A 22,011-nucleotide genomic window follows, 5' to 3' on the forward strand; every position below is an offset into this window, starting at 1 on the left:
TTTATTCAGACCACGTGTTAGATTTTTTTTTCCTAACACAACAGAGTGGAAAAGGGAGCAAAAGGACAGGGGGGAAGTTACAAAATATATAACGTACCAAAAAATGGGTAAGTTTAGACAAGTCAGCGGTGACTTCTAGAAGAGTAAGAGGGCACCGTACACTAATTCATGTCCCATTAAGACAACAACGCTGTTGCAAAGCCCAAATCCTGATTAAGTGGCCCTTCCCTCATCCTGCACTCTCGAACCCTACAATTTCCAGGCCCAAATGGAATCAACAAGGCGAAAGCCTAAAAATTGTAGGGTTGCGGGCTGTTCCCCAGGGCGGGATTTGTTCCTGCTCTGCTGTTTCATGCTACATTTTGTTCAAGGGGGTGCACAAACTGGGGGTTGACGTAGGAGAACCCTTCGAAATCCGTTTGGTCTATGTTGGCAATGACCAGCTGATCCGGGGGCGTCAGCACCGGCTGTCCTCGCGTGAAGAACTTATCGAAGTTTTCGGCCCCTTTGCCACACTGCAAGGAAAGAGAAAAACAGGGGAAAGGCTCAAAAAAAGAAAAATATCAGCAATACATTGGTAGTCCCAGCTTTTTGCCAGGCTTTTTCCCTCCTCTGCTTGTGAGTGGTTAAGGGAAAATTTTCTTTTCGGATATGTCAGCAAAAAATGGCAGACAGACGGAGAAGTTTTAAGAGATGAAAAGCAGTCAGAAAGGTTTCCAGCCATCAGCATGAGGTGAGGAGATAAAGAGGCTTAAATGGTCAGAATTACTGGGATATAGAAGGAAAAAGAAAATAGTTTTATGGACAGAAAGAGACACTTTCTCGTTCAAATCATTTAATTCTTCTTAAGACCTTTATGATACATAATTAATTTTTTTTTTTTGTCTTAAGAGACAGTTGTCTGGCAAAGCCCAGCCAAAAATGGGGGCTTATATATAGCTCCAGGCTGAGCACAACTCCTTCAGAAAAGAGACCAAAAGAAATGAGGTTTGCAGGAAGGATAGTTTGGAGGGATGCAGAAAACACTTGGTAGGCAGGGAAGTATGAGCAGAGGCATGTTAAGAAGGATGAAGGTGGTACCAGAACAAAATTAGCTTGTGTGCAAGGAAAAGATGCATATTTGAGGAAAGTTAGGCATTGAATAATGTGGAGATGTCTGAAGGAAACTGCTAAATCTGCTCATCTCAAAACTACTGTAACAGATCTTCAAACAAAGTGTGGTTGCATGATAAAGGCACTGAAGGTTTTTTCCTGCTGCCACTGACCTTTTCCTCCCTTCCTGCAGTATCCCTACAATCACGTGGATTAGAGGGTAACATGACATTATCACTTTCAGAGGATAAATTAGAAAAGGCAGAATAGGGCTCGTACAATAGACCAATATTAAACATTGATTTTTTTTTTCCTGAATGAATGCAACGTGGATTAATCTGTGCATTTAAGGGAGAAGCCAACTGGAAAGGGGCCTGGATTCGGGGGTGAGATGTTTGGCTGTCTTGGAAACAGCCCAGTGAGAGTTTCCAACCTTCTTGCAGAGCACCTGGCAGGTGCTGGATGGGACCTGCCATCTGAGCCCAGCTCAGAACTTCTGCTGCCTCGGGCTCAGGGTGTTTGTATTCCAGGACACAGACACGTGCTCAGGTACTGGAAATCAGAGCTCACAGAGGACACTGCTCCAGCCTTGCAGTGTATCCCCAAATTAAGTCAAATTTATTCAGAGGCACAACAGTCAGCTCAGAGCAGCCACAAAAGGGTTATTTACACAGGGAAGGCTTTTGCTAAAAAGATGATCTACAGATAAGCATCATCCTGCCACAAAATGATGCTCTTTTTCCTTTTTTAAATTTTTTTTCTCTTCTTTTTTCAGCAAGTGGAAAGTGTTCAAACAACTTGCACATTGAAACCAAACTTCCTGACTCCATTAGGCCTCTCACTCTTGCTTGTATTAGTAGAGGCTAAGAAATAAATCATGTGAAATATGGGTATATTTGGGGGGCAAACGCAGTAATTTATCAACAAATTTGCACCTTCAATTACATTTTGGTCCCCACAGTAAAGAGCAGCATTGCTATTGTGAACATTAATGCAGCATTAAAGCAGAACTGCAGAAATTCTAAAACTCCTAAACTCAAAAGTAGAAGTAAAATTGGTCCTTCTTGCCAAATAACCAGCCTATGCCTACAGCCTGTGAAATGTCAGTCTGGAAGGGAACACATTTTTTAAACCAACCAACTGCTGACCCAAAATCTGCAGCTCCACGTTCTGGTAAGAGCCATGCCTGGGTGAGGAGGCAGCAGGATTATTCCTGGAGAAGATGCACCTACAAAGGTTTTCTGAAAAAAAACCCCCACGCCAAACAATGCCTATAAATACATCCCCCATTTCTTCAAACAGATTAAGGGTTGTGTGGTGTTTTTTTTTCGCTTTCTAAACTTAATATCCATCCCTGGAGGGACTGAAATGTATAGATGTGGTGTTTAGGGACATGGTTCAGTGGTGGGCTTGGCAGTGCCAACTCCAGCAGTGGCAACTGTTGGATTTGATGATCTTAAAGGTCTTTTCCAACCTAAACGATCCTATAATTCTATGACACTGATATAAATAGAATCAGCCATCCCCATAAATGAGTTATACATAGGGTATGTAAATACCAGACTTGGATTTTAAATTATTTTTATCTGGGAGAGTTAAGGCTCCACGTGAATCTGCCTTTGGTGTATTTTAAAAGCTGCATAAACAAACCAGGTCAGGATAAGCACAGAGATGGAGAACAGTTGCTCCAAAGAGGAGTCAGGATCTGCCACAAAGTGTGCTGGGATGGAACCAGACCATTCTTCAATGTTTTAGTACCTTCAGCTGGTGATACTTTTAACTTCAAGGAGAGTCTAAGCACTCAGCTCCCGAGCTAATAATAAAAACTTGGAGCTGTGAAGGTAGATTTTGCTCAGCCCCTTTGCTCTGCCAGCTCTGGGGACCAGCTGGGCAGGACTGGCAGCACCACACACGTTCTTCGTTTATTTACACCCTTCCCTGCGTGCAAAATCCCCAAAAAAGGTATTTTCCCCAGCACAAAACACCCTTCTCAGGTGCAACTCTCCTCCTGGTGACATGAAAAAGTAGTTGTGTGAAAAAAGTGAAGAATAATTTTGCCACTGGGTATTGGCATCCCTCTGTTCATTAGTTTGTGGCACCTCACTGGTGTGCCTGTATTAGCAAATAAATCAGTGTACAGACCAATCACCCCACACCTCAAATGCCAGAGCCAGCCAGGCCTCTCAGCTGAAATAAAAAAGGGATAGAGAAGAAAGATTCAATGTTAGGACATAACAATTTACAGCTGTTCCTTAAAGCCTGTATTCTTGTGTGCAAATACTTCCCTTTGCCTGTCAATAAAACAGTATATGCTGAAAGAAATTCTGTCTCAACAAGCCCAGCTCTCCCAGCTCTATTATGCAAACAGCTCTCAGGGTAAGGACATCTTTCCACTTGCTTGGATTTCTAAAATCTTCCTAGGGATACAAGTGTGCAGTCCAGTAACAAACATGAAAGGTAAATCAGGGATTACTCTGCAACCTGAGCCGATGTTGTAGGGTGGGGATACAACTCCCCCCCTCCCTGTGCTGTGCAGCCTGTGGAGGAAATTCAACCCTCTAATTCAGATCCCTTTAATCACTGACTTCAGATGTTGTTCAGAGCAGCCAGCCATGAACCATGTTTATCACCAGGCTCACCACATCAGCCACTGATGTGAACGGGCCAATTTTCAGGCAGTGAGTGACCGTCCAGGCAGGACTCAAACCACGGAGAGACTTTCTTTTTGCAAAGGAACAAAACACACTGGGTTACACCACAAGGTGCCAAATCACGAGCAGACTTCCAGACTGGCCTGCCACAATGGAATTGCCTCATTTTTGTCCCAGACCTGCAGCACCAGCCGGGCAGCATTAATGTCACCCCACGGGGAGAGCAGCACACGGAGCCAGGGAAGGACTTGGCATCTCACTCACCACTTTAGGTTTGAAAGGTGGCTGAATCTCTCTGTTTTCCAATTTTTCCCAGTCAATCCTCCTGAAGAAAGCGTGTTCCCTGATGTCTCTCTCACCTTCAAGGCCACAGCCAAGGCGTTTTGCAGGATGTTTAGTCATTAGCTGTCGGGGAGAAAACAGCAAATGATTCAATTTAACGCTGGGATGAAAGCAAGACAGACTTTCCCCCGGTTGTGATGCTCTTGCTCCTCTCCTGAAGAGACACATTGCTAATAAAATTGTTTTGAAAAGGTAAAATTCATTTTCTGAAGATGAATTTTCCTGTTTGTTCCCTGAAGACAACACATCAGCAACAAAACTAGGGGCTGCACAGGAGAACTTTTCCCCACTTGGCACTGGTTGCCACCAGAGGTGCAGGTGATGCCCAGGACGTGCTGTCAGCCCCCAACTCCTGAATTTCACCTTCAGTCTTTCAGTCTTATAAATCTCCAGAACAGCTTCTGCCTTATCTCAACAATCAATTAAACATAATAAATTCCAATACACTAAAGCTGAATGAAGAACAACCTCCCACTCCCATTTCATTTCTCTGGGCTTGTTCAAGACATCTCATTACAGGGCCTCCAATTTCTTGGCACCCAGCTGACAGCATCTAATCTGTGTTCCCTCCCTTGCATTCTTAATGACATCCTGGTCAATACTATACCCAGTTGCAGAGATTAAGGAGACTTAGGGAAAAGAAACAACCCCAAACCCACCAGCGTGGCGTGCTCAGAAACTGTAATGTGCTCCCTAATTAACAAGCTTCAACTGGTGTGTACATTAGGAATTGTGCAATGTAGCCTTCAACTCTCAGTTTCATTATGGTGGGGACGTTTTAAAGCTGTGCTACAAATTCTATGTGATTAATGTGCTGCTGGGAGTGATACCTCCACACATCTTTTTAAAAGCTCAGCTGTACTGCTCCAGTCTCCTTCCAAATGTTGAGTTGATCTGATTCCAATTTTAAACCTAAAATAAAAGTGACTCTAAGCAGATTTGGGAAGGGGTTGTGCACTGGGCTGGAATCACAGCCTTCTTCAAGCCTAACAGCAACTTTCCCATTTTTGCTACATTTCCCAAACCCCTTCCTTTAACAGTAGGTGACAAAAGAAAATGTGAGCATTGATTCTGGTAGTTTTAATTCTTTCCAAAGTTCCTGCATTTACCAAGCCCAACGAGCTCTGAACCAGTGGAATGGATGTCAAGCAGATAAATCAATTCCAAGAGCACAGTAGGCATGTTTGTCTTGCCCACTGGTGCCCAGTCCTGGGATTGCTGAGCTCCCACTGACTGCAAAGCTCAGAAGCTTTCTCATATTGACTTCTTAGCTCAGGAATAATGCTCACTGAAACCTGGGATTATTTTGTCAGTTCAATAGAGGGGATGAACACATCAGTGTCACAGAGACTTGGCCTTAAGCCTCGTGCCAAAGGGCAGTTTTTTGCTTTCTGCCCTCCCTGGGTGTGAACACCCGGAACAGCAGCAAGAAGGGGAGCTGAAAATGGGGCAACTACATCAAATTCAGACTCTGCTGTTTGAAAATGTGATTGTCACAAGGCAATAAATCTGCGTGTACTTTACAAAAATATATCATGTTTATTCTTTGCTACCCAGCATGTCTACACTGGGATAAGCTCCAAAATTAGCTTGGTCTTTCCTTTTACCTTGTTGCTCTGAACACCTTTACTCTTCTGTGAGGATTTTCCTTAAGGAATTAATATCCAGCTCATGTTTAATACCTCCTAAATGGTTGCAGAGGATGGGAAGAAAGTAAATACCAAATTAACTGATACTAAATGCAGTGGTATTTTATCAGTGTAAATCAGACCTCAAATAATGATTACAAAGAGTGGGTTGGAAAAGCTGCAGATTGATGGTTCTCTGGAGAATCACATGGAGTCAAAGGAAAGTCAAACAAATTGTTTTTTTTCTTGAGATAATTCCCTGAAGTCAAATCTATTCTTTTCCTCAAAATTTGCAATCTAAGGCCAATTTTAGGCCACACAAGTCACCACTGGGTCAGGATTTTCCCCACGGTTTCCTCGCTTTTATGCTAAAGATTTTCACATAAGCTCATCTTTACCTACATTTAAAAATGAGTCTTAGTAACTCTTTTGCTCTGCTCCTGTCATTAGGCATTCTGGGCTGAGGACTCTCTGGAGGATCTGGTATCCAGCCAAGCTGAGAAATCTTCTCACCCTGCAAAAAATTGGGGGCTGTGCTGCCGTGGGTCGAGAGGCAGAGCGGGTGGAGACGCTTCGCACCATCATCCTGTTTATAAATTCTGCTTTGGGGTTGGCAGCTACTGATTGTGCCATTTGTTCTTGCCATCAAACAAGCAGGAACAGCGGGAAGAGCTGAACCCTTATCGGTGACACTAAGTGACAGTACAGCTGAGCCCTGCCTGACAGAAGTTGCCTTCAAAAATGCTACAGTGCCATGTCAAGGCCAGACAAACCCAGCTATTCACAAGGATTGCCAAAAAAGGAACTTAATGGCAAAGAAGCATTTATCTCACCCCCTTGCAGATGGAGACAGCTTCTTTGGACAGTGATTTTGGATAGGACACGTTGTGCTCCATTATGGACTGGAAAAGTTCGTCCTCGTCTTCCCCATCAAATGGAGGCTGTTGAAAAAAAACCACAGGTGAGTTCCTTACTGGGATTTGCTTTTTTTTTTTTTTAAAAAAATTCTCCACTTTTTATGAAATGGCATGAAAATGCTATGCCCAAAGAGATCAGTACACAGCAGTGGTCCTTTGTCCAGGAGCACACATCAAACTCCAAGCCATCTGCATCCTGGCTATCTTCTGACCCAGATGTTTACTGTTCATCAGTCTCAGGCTGAAATCCAGGATAAACATTCATTTCTGCCCCCACAGGTTAATGAAACGTGTGCAGGACTATCTTCATGATCAGCTTTAATCAGTTTTTAAAGCTACTGTGCACCAGGCAGGCAAAATGCTCTAAAGGGTGAAGGTTGGAGACTGAACTCTCAATTACCCTGTGCTAAGGTATATCCATTCCTCACTTAACTCCAGTTACATTCCAGTTTGTTTTATGTCATGGCTGTAGACTCTGCTTCTGCTTCTATCACAAGAAGGGCTGCATTATATTTTAAAGTAGAGGTGACAGGGTGCCCACGGGTGAGTCCCCAGGATATGGGCACCCTGCAAGAGCCAGCTAATGGTAAATCTCATTTCCTCCAAAGCATTCAGATGCCCAGTATTTACAGTGCAGCCTGTAAAGTATTAACATCTGCAACTGCCACACATTAAAACTTTTAAAATGCCACTAGAATTTAGTAGAGAAACCATTAAAGGCATTAGTTAAAAATGTCTGTTTTAAGCTCAGGAAACGCCTGCCTTTAGCTTAACCCTCACTGAAAGCCAATTGCAGAAATCTTTTCCAACTCAAGACTAATAGAATTCCTTAGTGTTGGTCCTTATCTGCCATTTACTGCAGTGAAGTGTTGCTTTCCTACCCCAGTGACTCAGAGAGCAGCCTGTCATTAACTGTGCGTGATGAGGGGTCTGTAAGTGAGCACATTTCCAAGAGGCCAGACCCACACTTTACCCCCAGGACATGCAACACAAAAACGGTACTCCTGGGATTTAACTGCAATGCAGAGCAGAGACACACTCTTATTATGCTTCCCTGTGGTTTCAAACTACTAAATGATATTTCTTCCACTTGACATGCATTTTCCTGCTCAAGTGTCTCCCTTTCAATTCTGGAGATGGCTATTTATAACATTATTGCAGTACAAAGGAGCCCTGTTCAAAGGCAGGGCTTGATTATGTGGGTACAAAATAAAGAGCTTAAAGCCTAAATACACTCTCAGTTGAGTCAGTCATGAGTACAAGGAGATAACAGCAGTGTGAAAGGCTTCAGTCTTATCCTCTAATGGTCTAACCCTTTAGGGAGCCTTGAAACAAGAGCAGCCTTGGAGGGGCAGGAGGAGGTCACAGTGAGCAGGGGAGGGTAAATCTTACCTGTCCAGCCAGCATCTCATAGAGCAGCACACCATAGGCCCACCAATCCACTGACTTCCCATAGGGCTGGTAAGCAATAATCTGTATAAAAAAAAAAAACAACAAAACACCCCAAATAAAACCAAAAACACAAAGAAAAAACCTCTGTGTTAACTAACCCCCAGTCCTGTGGCACATTAGATAAATAGTGACATGCAGAGAAGAACATATTTCCTTGAAAAAGGACAGCAAGCCAATCCTGTAATCCTCACTCCAGCTAATCACTGGTTTCAGTGGGAGTTGGATTGTTTTGCAAATGTTAGTCTAAACCCACCCTGATATCTTGGCAAATGTGGCCCTCAGGAGTCCTTGGGATGTGCATTTGAGGGCAAAAGAGGAAGCACAGCAGCACGATGTACTAGACAAGGCAAAAATGTCATCCATCCATGTGTGTCATAGTGTGAAATCAAGAGAATCACTTAACTTATGGATTATCAATAATTAAGCCCTTCCTTCAATATTTATATTTTTGTTCTGCTGTAAAAGGAATCAAAATTTAGGAAAAGAGGAGTTTGGGGGTGCAGATGTCCTCTCAAATCTCCTTTTAAGTAAGTGTGAAGGGATATTGTGAATTGTGGAGGGATGCAGGATGTCCCAGCCACGGTCCATCCCCACCAGGGAAGGCAGCAGTGGAGAGTTTGACCCTCCACCACCAGAATAAGCAGGGAACTGAGGGGCTTGCATTTATTTTCCTGTGTGCATGTGGTTTTATTCTTTTTGAAACAAATTGCTGAGCCCAGTACACATCACACATCCTAAATTTTTTACTTGTCTGAAAGAGGAGTTGAACTGGCAAGTTCTGTAGTTTCTCAGGAAAATAGTGAGTCACCAGTGCAATAAAGCAGCCCTGCCTGGCTCCTATATAAAATTATAGTCTCTGTGTGAATATATGTTCTTCCCTGAGATACAGCAGCACATGAATTAAAAATTACTGCAATGTTTCTAACCAAAAGATCTCAAAATCAATCGTACTTCGGAATGTATTAGACAATCAGAGGCAATAACAAGATTCTCATCTGGAAGGTCCTACAGAAAGGCAAATCTATATTAATCGTCTCTTAGTGGTAAATACAGGCTTAAAAATATATATTTGGGACATTCATTTCATACTGTATTAGTTGACACACTTGGTTACTCTGCCTTTCATTTCTACCACCAGTAAGTTCCCAGAGGCTCACTGGAATCAGTGTTGCCTCTTGGAAGACCAAACACTGTCAAACTTTTATCCAGGAAAAACACTGGCCTTTTACACACAGAAAATGTTATATCATTTCATCTTCAATCCTTCTCTGACAATCTCTCCTTGCCTTATGGAAAAGAGCATTTTATATTAAAAAAAAAAAAAAAAGAGGTATTTCTCAGGTCATTAATTCATAAGGGCAGAACATTTTGTACAAGTGTGCTCCATGTAAGTGGTTTTGGGAGGAACAGTTTATTTCAATTAGCAAATGAGACAAAAAAAAAAAAAAATGGATCCACAGCAGTGAGAAAGAAAATGCTGCTACCCTGCCAAGGTTCTGTACCTGGCAGCCAGGTCTGTCCAGGAGCCCACAGCCCACTCCTTCTCCTATTGTAGAGGAGTTGGATGGGTTTATTGAGGGGAGGAAATGGTTGAAATTAAGCAAAGCAGAGTCATCCAGTGAGAGATGAACCAAAGCACCGACCCAGTGACGCTGGATGTTTACACAGCAAGAGGTGAGTCAAGGCTGGGCTGTTCCCTAAATAGCATTTCCATCAGCAAATGCAACCTGCCCCAGTGAGATCTGCCTTTGGGAGAGAGGAGCTGGCAGGATCATCAAGAGAGGCAGAATTAACACGAGAAAAGCTCCTGCATTAAACCTAAAGTAGGGTCAGAATCACTGCAGTGTTTGTGCTGTTTGATGCCACGTGTCAACATCTGACAAGCAAAGCAGTGCCCTCTGAGCTGGCAATGCCTCCCTTACCTGGACCAGTGATGGGAGGGGGGAACTGAGACATAAACACTGGAAAGGAGCCACTGCAACTGCAACAAAACCACTTTTTTCATTGAACCCGTGGCCAGGGAGGAAAAGGTGGCCCTGCCAAACCTGCTGCTGGACACTGGAAGATTTTTTCCATTAATCCTAATTAAATACACCCAAACTGAATGACCAGCTTAATCCTTGGAAGGCTGTGGCACCAGGGAAGGAAGCAAAGCAATCTGCCACGTTCATTCACCAACCTGTGGTTATCCTCATCCCACTGGGAGCTATTCCCAGCATTAATTGGAAGTGCAAACGAGAGGAAAGAACGCTCACTTCAAGGAAGGAATGACATGTGGGAGGAAGCAGATGAGCTTTCAATGTACAGTCAAACATGCACTGGTACAAAGTCAGCAAGTTCTAAATGTTGTATTTTCAGTAGTTCCCTCCTCCTCATCCAGAATTCATCATGTATTACCTACCAGCTGCTGCACTCAGAGCCATCCCTCCCTCCCTTGCAGCAGCTGCCAAAATAATTCAATCTGCATGGACACATTTTTGGTACCTTTTAGAGCAAATTGGGGTATATTAACATGACCTCCTGTCTCACCACACTGTGCAGAGCAGACCCACAGAGCAGTGAGGGAGTTCCTGTGCCTGGAAATGAGACCTGTCCCCTCCTCCAGCTAAGATCTCTGCTTTTCACTGGCCAGGGAGGAGTGGAAAGCTGGTAGGACCCTTCCCCCCCAGCTCCTTCTCCATCATTAATTTAAATTACTGCCTTTTTCATCTCCTCTTCCATTTCAAATGCCCCATTTTAACTATCTATTGCTGTATTTTAAGAGCTCTGCCTTTCCAGGTTCTGTGGATCTGAGTGCTCAGGAAGAGCTCAGAAATTTCTCTCATCAAGCAAAATTGGCAGGAGAATGTTGCTTTTTTTTATTTTTTTTCTTTCTTTTTTCCCATTTTGCCTCCAAGGAAGGCACAGTTAAGAGCAGGACACAGAGATTAATACCAGCAATTTGTAGGAATGTTTAGATCATTGCAGCTTGCAGCTAGTAGCCAGTTGGGATGAAAAGATTATATCCCAGAGGCAAGAGAAAATCTTTTGTGAACACATCTGATGTCTGCAGAAAAAGCTAAAACTCAGTTATTAAAAGAAATAAATATTACTGGCATGGGAAACAGTCAAACACACACTTTCCAAACCTCTGTAACATCTATTTGCCTCCCACAACCCTGGCAAATGCAAGGTTACAACTGAAGGTTTTGAAGCTGTTGGATGGAGGAGAAGGGAAATGGAGTTTCTAATTTAAATTCCTCTGCAATTCAAAACTCATCACTCTGGCTGCTGCAGGGATGCTGATGGTGGGGTTCTGTGCTGGCAGAATCCCTTCCCACTAATCCTCTTGACATCCATCTCCTCCTGTCTCTCTTGACTGGTCAAGGAAACACCAAGTACTAATTGATTTCACAGCTATTTCACCACTCTGACCATAAATATTTGGGTTCAGCACATCAAGAAATATTCTGTACAAGATAACCACTTTCTGCCTGACAGAAGCTGTCGGGCCTGGGATCCCACCAGTTTAACCTCTGCATGTTCCTTAATGTGCATGGGATAAGAAAATGAATATTAATTCCAGTCTGTTATACAGCTAAGTCATAACAAATGGTGACTTTCCCAACCATAAAAAGGGGAAACATCATTTTAGAGTACACCAAGCTGTGCAAAGTCTCTTTGCTGAATGGAGCACTTTATTTTCCATCCAGAGATGGGACGTGTGACACCAGCTGAGGCGTCCCTGAACTATGTGTGGGTAGTCCATGGAGGGGGAGTGTGGGGCTCCTCCAGACCCTGTTATTGTCACACCATTATTTCCCAAATGCTGATGGAAAGAGTTAATTCTCTGTGTGTGAGTGCAACCCACTCACAGGACTCTCCTCCAGGATACCTTCTACGGTTTGTTTAGATTTAGCTCATTTATCTGCACCCAGCAGGGAATGGGATCGTGCACATGCATCCTCATTAAAATCTATTATAAATTGATAAATTTTAGCCCATGGAAACGTGTTGAAACACCCCTGCAAGCAAAACATGAACCTTCCTTTGAAGTTTACCACAGACCTAGTTAGCAATCTGTCAGTCACAATAATATCTTCAGAAACAAAAGAGAATCAGTCAATTCAATAAAATAAAATCAAATCTGTTTGTAAGATGAGAGAAAGACTAATTTCCTCCCAATGACTGGATGTTTTGGTAAAAGGTTTATTTCTTTACATGCAATTTCCAAATAAAATAAAGTAATTCACTCCAGCACTGACTCATATTGAGCATTTTGGTGTTGACAAAACGTTCTTTGGTATTAACTGGCACAAGACAATTGCCACAGAAAGGACACTCTAATGTGGTATATTGGGTTCATTTACGTTTTGACAGAAGAAAATGAAATATTCTGGTTGTTCTGATATCCTGCTGCGAGCACCAGCAAATGGTGAAAAAACAAGGCTTTATAATAACCAATATTTCACTCTGGAAAGCATGAATTAGCAACCGGGAAAAAAAACAAACTAGTTTTCATTCCAATTTCACAGGGATGACAAAATTCACCTTAGACACTAATTTACTTGTCCATGTATAAATCTCCCTTATTCCAACAAACATTCAATTGCAGCCAGAAATGTTCCAGCCAGAGCTGCCTCTTGCTCAGTACTCACTGAACAACTGAGCATCTTGGATCAGGATCCAGCCTCTTGCATCAAATTTGCTGCCAAACAAATCAAGACTCCTGAAAGCCCAGTATGCACAAATACCAGATTTTAATATTCATATACTTGAATTATATCCAAATCACCACATGGGCTTGTTTTTAATGTTTTATACCTAAAGTATTGAAATACAAATCATAGCCAGACTAAAAATCTTAACTCTAAACTCGTGTTTAGCACAGGTTTCAAAGCACAACTGTGCTCCTCATGATCAGATTTTCGTTTTAGACCCACTGCAGTTGGTTCGTGCTTGAACGTCCTTTTTTCAGTGGCTCAAACGCAGCACAGGTATTCCCAAATCACGGAAAACTCAAGGCAAATTATGGATCTGTTATGTCAACTCCATTCAAGCCCTGATCTTACAGCTTTGGTCAGGCTTTCAGTGCCAGGAGCTGGCCTGAGGTGAAGAGCAGCAGCTCCTGACCCCACTTGGCTTGGGAAAGGCTGCAGCAGTTTTACAGAGAGGTCAGTGAGAGGCTTCAAGACCCTCAGGAGTCCCTTCCCAAAACTCCCCGAGTGGTTTGTGATTTCCTGAAAATGCCAAACAGTGCTTTAGGTAAATGTATTTTGGCAGCTGTCAGAACCTGTGGAGAAATACCTTAAAGAAGCAACGTTTGCCCCCAGTGAAGGATTTGATGACCTCAGCAACAACCTCAGCATCACCCATGAAGTTTCTGTGACTTATAAATTGCAAAGTTTAGTTTAATAACGTTTCCAGCCTACAAATTTAAAATCACAAGGTGCTGAGCCTGTCTGTTTTTTAGTCTTCTGCTAGTCTGAACAAAATTTGAAGCACTGATCTCATAAAAAGTGTTTCAATCAACCAGATTGTTAGAACAGCCAAGTCTTACTGACAATATTGCAGCAACCCATAAAGATATTCAGTATACCTGCAGAAGTATAATGGTACCATCCACAGAAAATCCAGAGTTCCAGCTATCCAAACCCGTGGTGTACAATTTGTGTAGGGACAATCTGCATTTGAGAGACTAAAAGGTTCTTGAAATGGTCAATATTTACCTCTGGTGCAATGTAGTCTGGAGTGCCACAGAAGGTCCTGGTTGTTACTCCATCTAACATATGCTCTTTGCACATTCCAAAATCAGCAATTTTAATGTGTCCTTCCGAATCCAGCATCACATTATCTAATTTCAGATCTCTGTGAAGAATCACAGTAATTTAATGTTAATGTTTAGGATCAACAAGAATCAGAAAGCTCAGGTGAAACCAGGGCTTTGGTTTCCTCCTCACCAGCACCAACACAACAAAAAGAGCCCTACACTGATGGCTTTTTATAAAGTGTTTTAAAAATACACTGGAATTTTAAAGCAACTGATTCATTCAGGTTTTCAAAAATAGTACAGAATTACTTATGTCAGATTATACTCACCTATAAATAATCCCTCTGTTGTGGAGAAAGAATAACCCAATGGAGATCTCAGCTGCATAGAACCTGTGTGGGAAAAAAAAATCAACATATTCCTTACTGCCTCATGATTCCCTTCTGACAAAATCATTTGGATATGCATCATGGTAAAGAATGACAGCATTATAGCTTATGAAATATATAATTTAGAGTGTGTATATATGTAAAAGTAAAAAAATATACCATAAAAGACATCTCACTTACACTGGACCTTAACAGACACATTTTGAGTATTTGATGATAAAATAATGCAGAATTTTAAAAAAAATCCTCTTGAAAATGTCTCCCTAGACCACAAAAAATGGTGTAGCTGGAACACAGCTTTTTTTTTTTTTTTTTTGCACCAATCTAACTCTGCTGCAAAGATCCTTATCTCTAATCACATATTGATGAATTCAGGATGCAGCTCAATGTACATTGCAATTCACATGGCACGAAATAATTTGCAGAAATAGTATTCCTTTACACAGGCTGTTAATGGATTAATTACATGAAGCTAATTAAAATGATTACCATATAAAATATAATTGCTGAATGTAGTTAAAAGATATATAATATTGATGGCTGTTAGAAGCTGGTTGCTGTGGAAATTGTATGCAAGAGGATTATTTAAAGATGAGATTAATTTTTAGGCTTAGCACAAGGGAGAGGAAGGCTGAGCCCTGCAACACTTGATCAGAGGTGTTTGTGAACACGTGTGCTGAAGATGCTGCTCAGGCAGAAGCTGTCACAAAGCACCACAGATTTTGTTAAGTGTTGGCAAGTTACATTAGCTGGGAGTCAAAGATGATCTGACACCATCCAGCTTTTCTTCAGTGAGTTGTTAAGATATTTTTCTGTATCTGAAATACTTATATTTAGAAGGCCTCTCATTTAAACGAGCCCTGGTTGCTTAAATCAAAACGAGAAGTTATTTTAACTGAATTCTTAAAACAGTTGGTCACCCTTGATTTTAAAGTTTCATTGGTAAATGATTCAAGGAACACTAAAGAGTGACGAGGAGATGTTATAAGCATGACTAACATGGTACTGCTGGGTCTATCCACACTTGAATGTGCTACAGATCATTATTAGTTGCTCACTGATGTGCCAGATGTACAATTACCCAAAAAGGATCATGTACATAAACAACTTCTAATCATTTATTAACTCCTTGCAAATACATCACAGAAATTCTTATAAGACATACATTGAATTTATCTTGTGCTGCCTTTCCTTATGACACTAATTCAGACTGAAATGTTCTACTCACCTTTTTATTAATATTTGCTTTTAAAAAACAACACCAGAATACCAAATAACAGCTTTAATTTCCTGCTGCCTTGCTTAAATTCTTGTCACTTTTCAAGTAGGCATCGTGTGCCTTTGTTTGTGCTCTATTTTTGAATGAATAAAGGCACAGCTACCTTTGTTCTACGTGTACAAACATTTTTAACATTAACTTCAGCTTTTGGGCCCCCAAAACACCATCAAAGTAGGCCAGCCTAGACTTCATACCGAGCCTGGGAAGAGGAAGAAACCAAATCCTCTTCAGAGTATAAAATAATGATGATGACGTGACTTAAATATACAAATGTGAACACTCACACTGCTTGTGGCTCCTTAAATTTTCCTACTTGCTGGATGTGATACATGAGATCCCCACCATTCACATACTCCATCACAAAATACAGCCGGTCCTGGGACACACACGCAGAAATACATTAGAGGAAATATATTAGATATTCATTGATCAACCAAAAAAAAAAAAAAAAGAAAAAAGAGTCACTGGTATGTTATTATAAAGCTTTTAGGATTATTAGGACTGGTTGTACATTGTGGCAAAATCGATAGGTCAGGAAATGGAAGTGGAATGTTTTGTAAAACCTGCAGGAGTCAATGACTGAGGAGATCTGACAAGAGTTGTCAGTTTTAGTGGGGCACTTTCACGTATTATTTGTCTACAACGGTCCCAAGAATTATACAAAGATAGCTGTGTCTGAAATATCGGTCCCTAAAAACAAACAAACAAACAAACAAAATTAAAGGCGGTAGAAAATTCCTGCTCTGAGGCCATTCTTGAACCTTCCTAATAAGTTTTCCTTTGGAAGACGGGACGTATTAAAAAATATAGATTTTTTTTTAATTATTATTAAAAAGAGGCAAAGGTGATGGTTTCTTGTGATTGTGTCTGCAAATTGGTTGCATTGAGGCCATTTTCTGCTCAGAGGTTTGTACACATGAAGCAGAGTCTGAAAGTGCCTTTATCACCACGGACAACTGTGCTGTGAAAGCTGAGGGGATGACGTGGCTTCTTTCACAGAATCCCAGAATCATTTAGGTTGGGAAATACCTCAGATCCTTAAAAGTATTTAGGAACCTTTGGGAACGTGGGCTTAAGGCTCTGACTTAGAAAGCACACAGGATGAAATTTAGGAATTGTCACCCTGGTCTGCTGGAATGACTCAGAAAACCTTCAAACCTGGTTTTTGTATTTCAAGTACAAGGGGTAATTACATGTGGTGTTTCTTCACTGTTTTCTATGCTATGGTGTATAGTTTGGATGATAATAAATGTTAGTGAAGTGGTAAAATCCATGATCTTTTAGTCTGGAAAACACAGGGTGGCAAGAGAGAGCTCACGTACAACTGTCTGGAAACAGGAGTGGAGCTGTGTCAGGAATGGAGGTTTATCCTGCAGTGCCAGGACTCGTTTCTCAACCATTGTACATTCAACATCATCATCCTGGATCACCACATCTTTCTTCAGTATTTTGATTGCATAGAGCTCCTCCGTGCCCTTCCTGTCTGCCAACATCACCTGCACCGAGAGAAACACCGGGGTCAGAACCCTCCAAGCCAAGCCCCCTCACGTGCCCCAAGATTTGCAGAGGTGGCAATCCAGCTTTTCCTTTTATTGGTATGGCCTAATCTGATCAAACTTCCAAAATTATGATCATTACTCACCCACTGCAATGAGCTGTGCCATCGTTTCAGGCACAGCCTGTGCCAAACCCCTCTGGCTGATCACAGGCACGTTGCTGCAGGGCTGAGAAAATGTTAAGTCCCAGGGGGCTTCTTCAGTAAAGGGCACTTTATCACAGAAGTGGTGTTCAAACAGAGAGAAAAATAGCAGCCTGTTCCTTCAACTAATGGATTTCAAATATATACACATACTATTCCTGGGTTTTTCCCCAATGTTCAGCCTTACCAATGTTGGTGACTTCCAGAACTGGCACAGTGACCTGGGTAGTAAAACCAGAAAAGGAAACTTGATTTCCTTGAACCTAAAAGTCAGCAACTGTTTCTCCCATCTTGCCCAACAGCCTGAGTTTTATAATATATTTTTATTTTTTTTCAAGAAAATTGTCAATCAGGACTGAAGCCCTCTGGTCCTTGGGGAACCACCAGGCTCCCTGTTAAGAAATCCTCCCTCAAAAATGCACTTCCTTTTCACTCTGGGTTTTGCTTCTCAGGGAATTATTCATTCATTCCTCCTCAAGGGGAAAAAAAATGGGAGTGGAATAATTTTAAAGAATTCCTACCTTCCCAAAGCTCCCCTTTCCAAGAACCATGAGGAAGTTGAAGTCTGTCAGCTTGACCCTGTCCAGATTGTTGGATGGCACACTTGAGCTCTTGTCTTCTGTTGAAGTAATGACTTTGTTACCAGCTGGCCCAAGTTTGGCTTTCTGAAGAACACACACACACAACATACACACACAAAAACAGGGAATAAGAAGAACAGTTGCCCGTTTTCCTGGCGGGAGGGATCGCTGGGTGGAGGTTGGAATTGGAGAGGGCCAGGTCTGAGGTGGCATTCCCAGGAGAGAGGCTGCATAACAGACCCATTCCAACAATACTTTTGGCATTATTGGGGGGGGGGGGGTAAAGTGGAAAACTGCTCATGTGTAACCAGATAAAACAGATAATCTGGTTAAATGAGCAAAACCAAAGCAAAGCTCAAACACAAAGGAAAAAGAGATCACTTATTTTCATGCCAAAAGCAGCCCATCTGGTGCTTTTGTTTTAAAATACAAATTTAAATAAAATATTAATAATAATAATAATAAAAAAAGCTTTCCAAAAATACCATGCTGTAGTCTACACAGGGTATTTTAGGACTTAAACGATCTCTTCAATACATTCTCTTTTAAAATGTAACTCTTCAAGTCACTGCATAGCAAGAGTTAGGAAAATTTTGACATGCATTTAAGAAAAATAACCTACATTAAAAATAACACAATGCATGAGAATTAATGCAGATGAACATGGCCACTTTCAAACCAGCAATACAATCAACTTTGATTTTCAATCAAGGGTTGATCTGGAAAAGGGAGGAAAGGGAATGTTACATACAAGGGCTCTGCCTTGCCCAGTCTGGTTCACAAAAGGTTGAAACAGTCTCAGTATTTCACATAAGACACCATGTAATTGCTCAGGTTGCATTTCAAATCTCAAAGTTAATAGAAGAGAAAAAAAGTAAGACTCACCAAAAGATAAAGCAGGCTAAAAGATAATATCCTTTTTTTCCTCAAAATAATCCCATATACCAGCAGAAGCAAAGCCAAGAAGGTTTAATAATGCTTCGGGATTTAAGTGCTTTCCCCATCTGTCTGGCTGTTGGTCTGGTTAATAACCTCTAATAGGGTTAATTTACTCTGTGCCACTGATGTGTGTTTGGTATTTCAGGGTAACTACTTTTCTCACTGCGCTGCAAAAGGACAGTATCTGTATAGTATCACCGGTTCACAGATAAAGAAAATTACAGAAATTAAACTTTATTCAAAGCCACACAATATATCACTCTAAAAGCCTGGCCTGGCTGACACCTTTGGCAGGTGGAAAGTGGAGTTACAAACTTTGCCCTCCCCAGACAAGTTTAAAACCATAATATTGAAAGGGATGACTCGATTCATGGACTCCAGCTCTCCACTCCTGCAGGCAGTGATGTCAAGTAATCACCTGACAGAGCAACCACGTGTCACTTGGAAACCATAAACCATAATCAGCTTGGATAACTCTTCCTGCAACTTTATGAGTGCAGAAAATCTTACGCCCTGCTACAGGAACACAAATTTTGGAAGTTCAGATCTCTTTATTAAAACATTTGTATTACAGCTTAGAACGTGGATTTTTCTTTTTTTTTCTTCCCACCAATGTTATTATTTGTTTGCATGGAAGCAGCACTTGGAGGTGCTGACCAGGATAACGTGCTGTGCAAATGTTCAGGAAGAGCCAGCCCTGGGTGTCAGCCTAAATCTCTGAGTCTGCAAGGGATGATGCCACGGAAATCCAGCTGCTGGGACAAATCCAGTGTGTGTGATGGAGCACTTTGGCAGGACACAACTCCTTTCCAGGCCACAAGACAAGACTGAGCCATAAGCAAAACAAGGATTAAAAAAAAAAAAAGAAAAATCCCAATATCCTTTCTTTGTACAAGATGAAGACATGGTTCAAAGGAGCAGCTCTGCTGGCCATGTCTTTGTGATGCTCTGGCATAGGGGATCTCAGATAAAGATCTTGCTTTTGTCATGCACAAAGCAATTTCAATATCCGCCTTTCCACCGGGTACCGCAGATCCAAATCAGGCCCTCAGTGGACAACACCAGCTTTCTGTCTTGTACTTTAAACCCACCGGGCAGGTTGTTGGCAGCTTGTTTGAAAAACACAGAATTTGAAACAACAAATAGTTTTGTTCCAAGGCCATTTGCTTTTTTTGGGTACCAACCCTCCATGCAGGCAGGCAGGGAGTGCTCTCTGCAGCGCTGCAATCCCAGGCACCACGAGTTTCCAGCACATTTTCCAAAGGGGAAGCGTGGCAGGTTCACCATGGCAGGCTCCTGTGCCTGCTGCTGGCTCCAGAGCTGCAGGCACTGCACTCCCTTGGGTGGGATGGACTTGTCAGGATCTGAAGGCAGGATCTTAAAATAATATCCAAGAACCCAGCCAAGGCCTCTCTGTATCTTTGCAAGGGCAGCACCTGAGATTCGATGAGCAACAGAGACGTGCTCCTCTCACTTCCATTTTTAATCCTCTTTTTAAATTAGATGTCACCCTCAATTTGACAATTTCTTTCTCCATCTGGTGGATTTTTGAGGAGAACACGGGGTTCCTCCTGTTTGGCCAGGTGGGCTCCGTGCTACCTGGTCCAGGTAGAAGGTCAGCACAGGCAGGAGCTCCTGGACTGTGCTGAGCTGTGAGTGACCTGTGCCCATGGGAGGGAGATGATCCTGCTTTTCACACTGCACAAGCACTATGGAGTGTAAAGAGAGAATCCTGCTGCAACCCATGTGTAAGGAAACACAAGAACATGGAATTCCATGGAATGCTGGAGAACAACCAGGCATTGAAAGCACCCGCCCCAAAGTGGGACGGCCTAATTAAATGACCTTATTAAATGATCTTATCCTTATCAAAGGTCCTTATTCCCCTTCAGCTCGGCCACCAACCAGTTGTTTACGAGCGTGCAAAATAGTTTTTCACGTTTAGAATATGAATTCCTTTTACTGCTTTTTGGCTTGAGGTCCTACTGAAAACACAGTAGGAATTTCCACACTTTTCACCCTGAGCTTTGTATCTGAAACACCTCGACTACTGCAGAGGGAAAATGCCATGCAGCCAACACACTCTGCCAGAGCAAAATCAGTTTTGCAGCTACAGAAGGGACATAAACTCAAATGATTCATAAAAGCCTGCTGGAAAAGAGCAGTGATATTTTGCCTTTCCTACCATGACTAAAATTGAAAATCGCAGAATCCTACTTCAATCCCCCCCCTTACTTTTTATGGATATTAAAACTTGCTGAAGTTGAAGATGGCATCTCAGGCCCTGGATTAATTTTCAGTTTACATTCCAACTGCTTGGCTTATTATTATCTCGGACAAAACCACAATATTGTTACAATGAAGCCAGCTTGCAGCAAACCAACCAGGAGAACAGAATGTTAAAGAGAAATTAGTCTGCACTGGGAGCAGAGAAGTTAATCTGAAAAGAAAACAAGACATGCACATCATCTTACTTCCTCTGGTTTGGACGCACCTTATCTCGGCCAGTTCTTTTACCCTGAAACCACAGGTGAGAAATAACTTATATATTCAGCCCCAATTCACTTCTTCATGGAGTTTTACAGAAATTACAGTGTGTTACATTGGAGAGTCTCTAGGAATTTGGCACGTGCTTTTTTGGAAAAAGATATGTCAGGTTTTGCAGTAAAAATGCCTTCAATTTATATTTAATCTATGAGTAAAAATTGTACTTTTAATTAAATGCAAAAAAAAAAAAAAATCTTTCCAAAACCTAATGAGAAGTGTGATGCAAAGAAGAAACAGAAGTGATTTAGGGAATAGGAATTCATCATTGCAGTGAATTTTTAATCACAATAAATATTCTTGACGAGTCTTTCCATAACTTTCTTTCTGACTTCTCACTGTGAAGGAAATCCAAGAGGACAAAACAATAAATCTGAGCATTGGCTCTTCTGCCCTCCAGTTACATGAATATTAGAGAATCCTAAGAAGCAAAAAGAGGCTGAACTGTTCATTTCCCACGTTAGCCAATAAACAATAAAATTTGTGAAGGATTTAAAAGAATATACACGATACACTTTCCTACCCTCGGTCTCTTCGGTGTAATGAGTTACCTGACATGATGTTACTGCTTTAACACCTTGTATCGCTCACCTCCACCACTCCTCCTCTGCTGCTCTTTGCAACGCTCAGCTCGGTAAGACTGGCTTTGTTCCCACATGGAAAACGAACCCCAGGATCCAAACCCGCCCAGACTTGCAGCCACCCCCTGCCATCCCTTCCTTCAGAAGGGAAAAACCCACATCATCTCC

General features: G+C 41.8%; 1 protein-coding gene across 3 annotated transcripts in view; it reads right to left on the reverse strand.

Moving 5' to 3' along the window:
* Window positions 1–9: 9 nt before the first annotated feature.
* Window positions 10–22,011, reverse strand: part of PRKCA (protein kinase C alpha) — a 129,312-nt gene continuing 107,310 nt past the window's right edge. For 2 of the 3 annotated variants that reach the window (XM_027890366.1, XM_027890369.1), the window contains 9 exons: window positions 17,720–17,863; window positions 16,822–16,995; window positions 15,784–15,875; window positions 14,161–14,223; window positions 13,791–13,929; window positions 8,023–8,103; window positions 6,547–6,654; window positions 4,008–4,148; window positions 10–515 (listed from right to left, as the gene is read on the reverse strand). In XM_027890366.1, the coding sequence (XP_027746167.1) occupies window positions 351–515; window positions 4,008–4,148; window positions 6,547–6,654; window positions 8,023–8,103; window positions 13,791–13,929; window positions 14,161–14,223; window positions 15,784–15,875; window positions 16,822–16,995; window positions 17,720–17,863 (1,107 nt within the window). In that variant the 3' untranslated portion in view covers window positions 10–350. Of the gene's footprint in view, window positions 516–4,007; window positions 4,149–6,546; window positions 6,655–8,022; window positions 8,104–13,790; window positions 13,930–14,160; window positions 14,224–15,783; window positions 15,876–16,821; window positions 16,996–17,719; window positions 17,864–21,212; window positions 21,237–22,011 lie in introns of all 3 variants that reach the window. The other variant, XM_027890368.1, reaches the window with a different exon arrangement.

The sequence above is a fragment of the Empidonax traillii genome, unplaced genomic scaffold (genome assembly GCF_003031625.1).
Source record: "Empidonax traillii isolate 1590-97213 ecotype Southwest subspecies unplaced genomic scaffold, ASM303162v1 scaffold286:size1162393, whole genome shotgun sequence".
Lineage (NCBI taxonomy): Eukaryota > Metazoa > Chordata > Aves > Passeriformes > Tyrannidae > Empidonax > Empidonax traillii.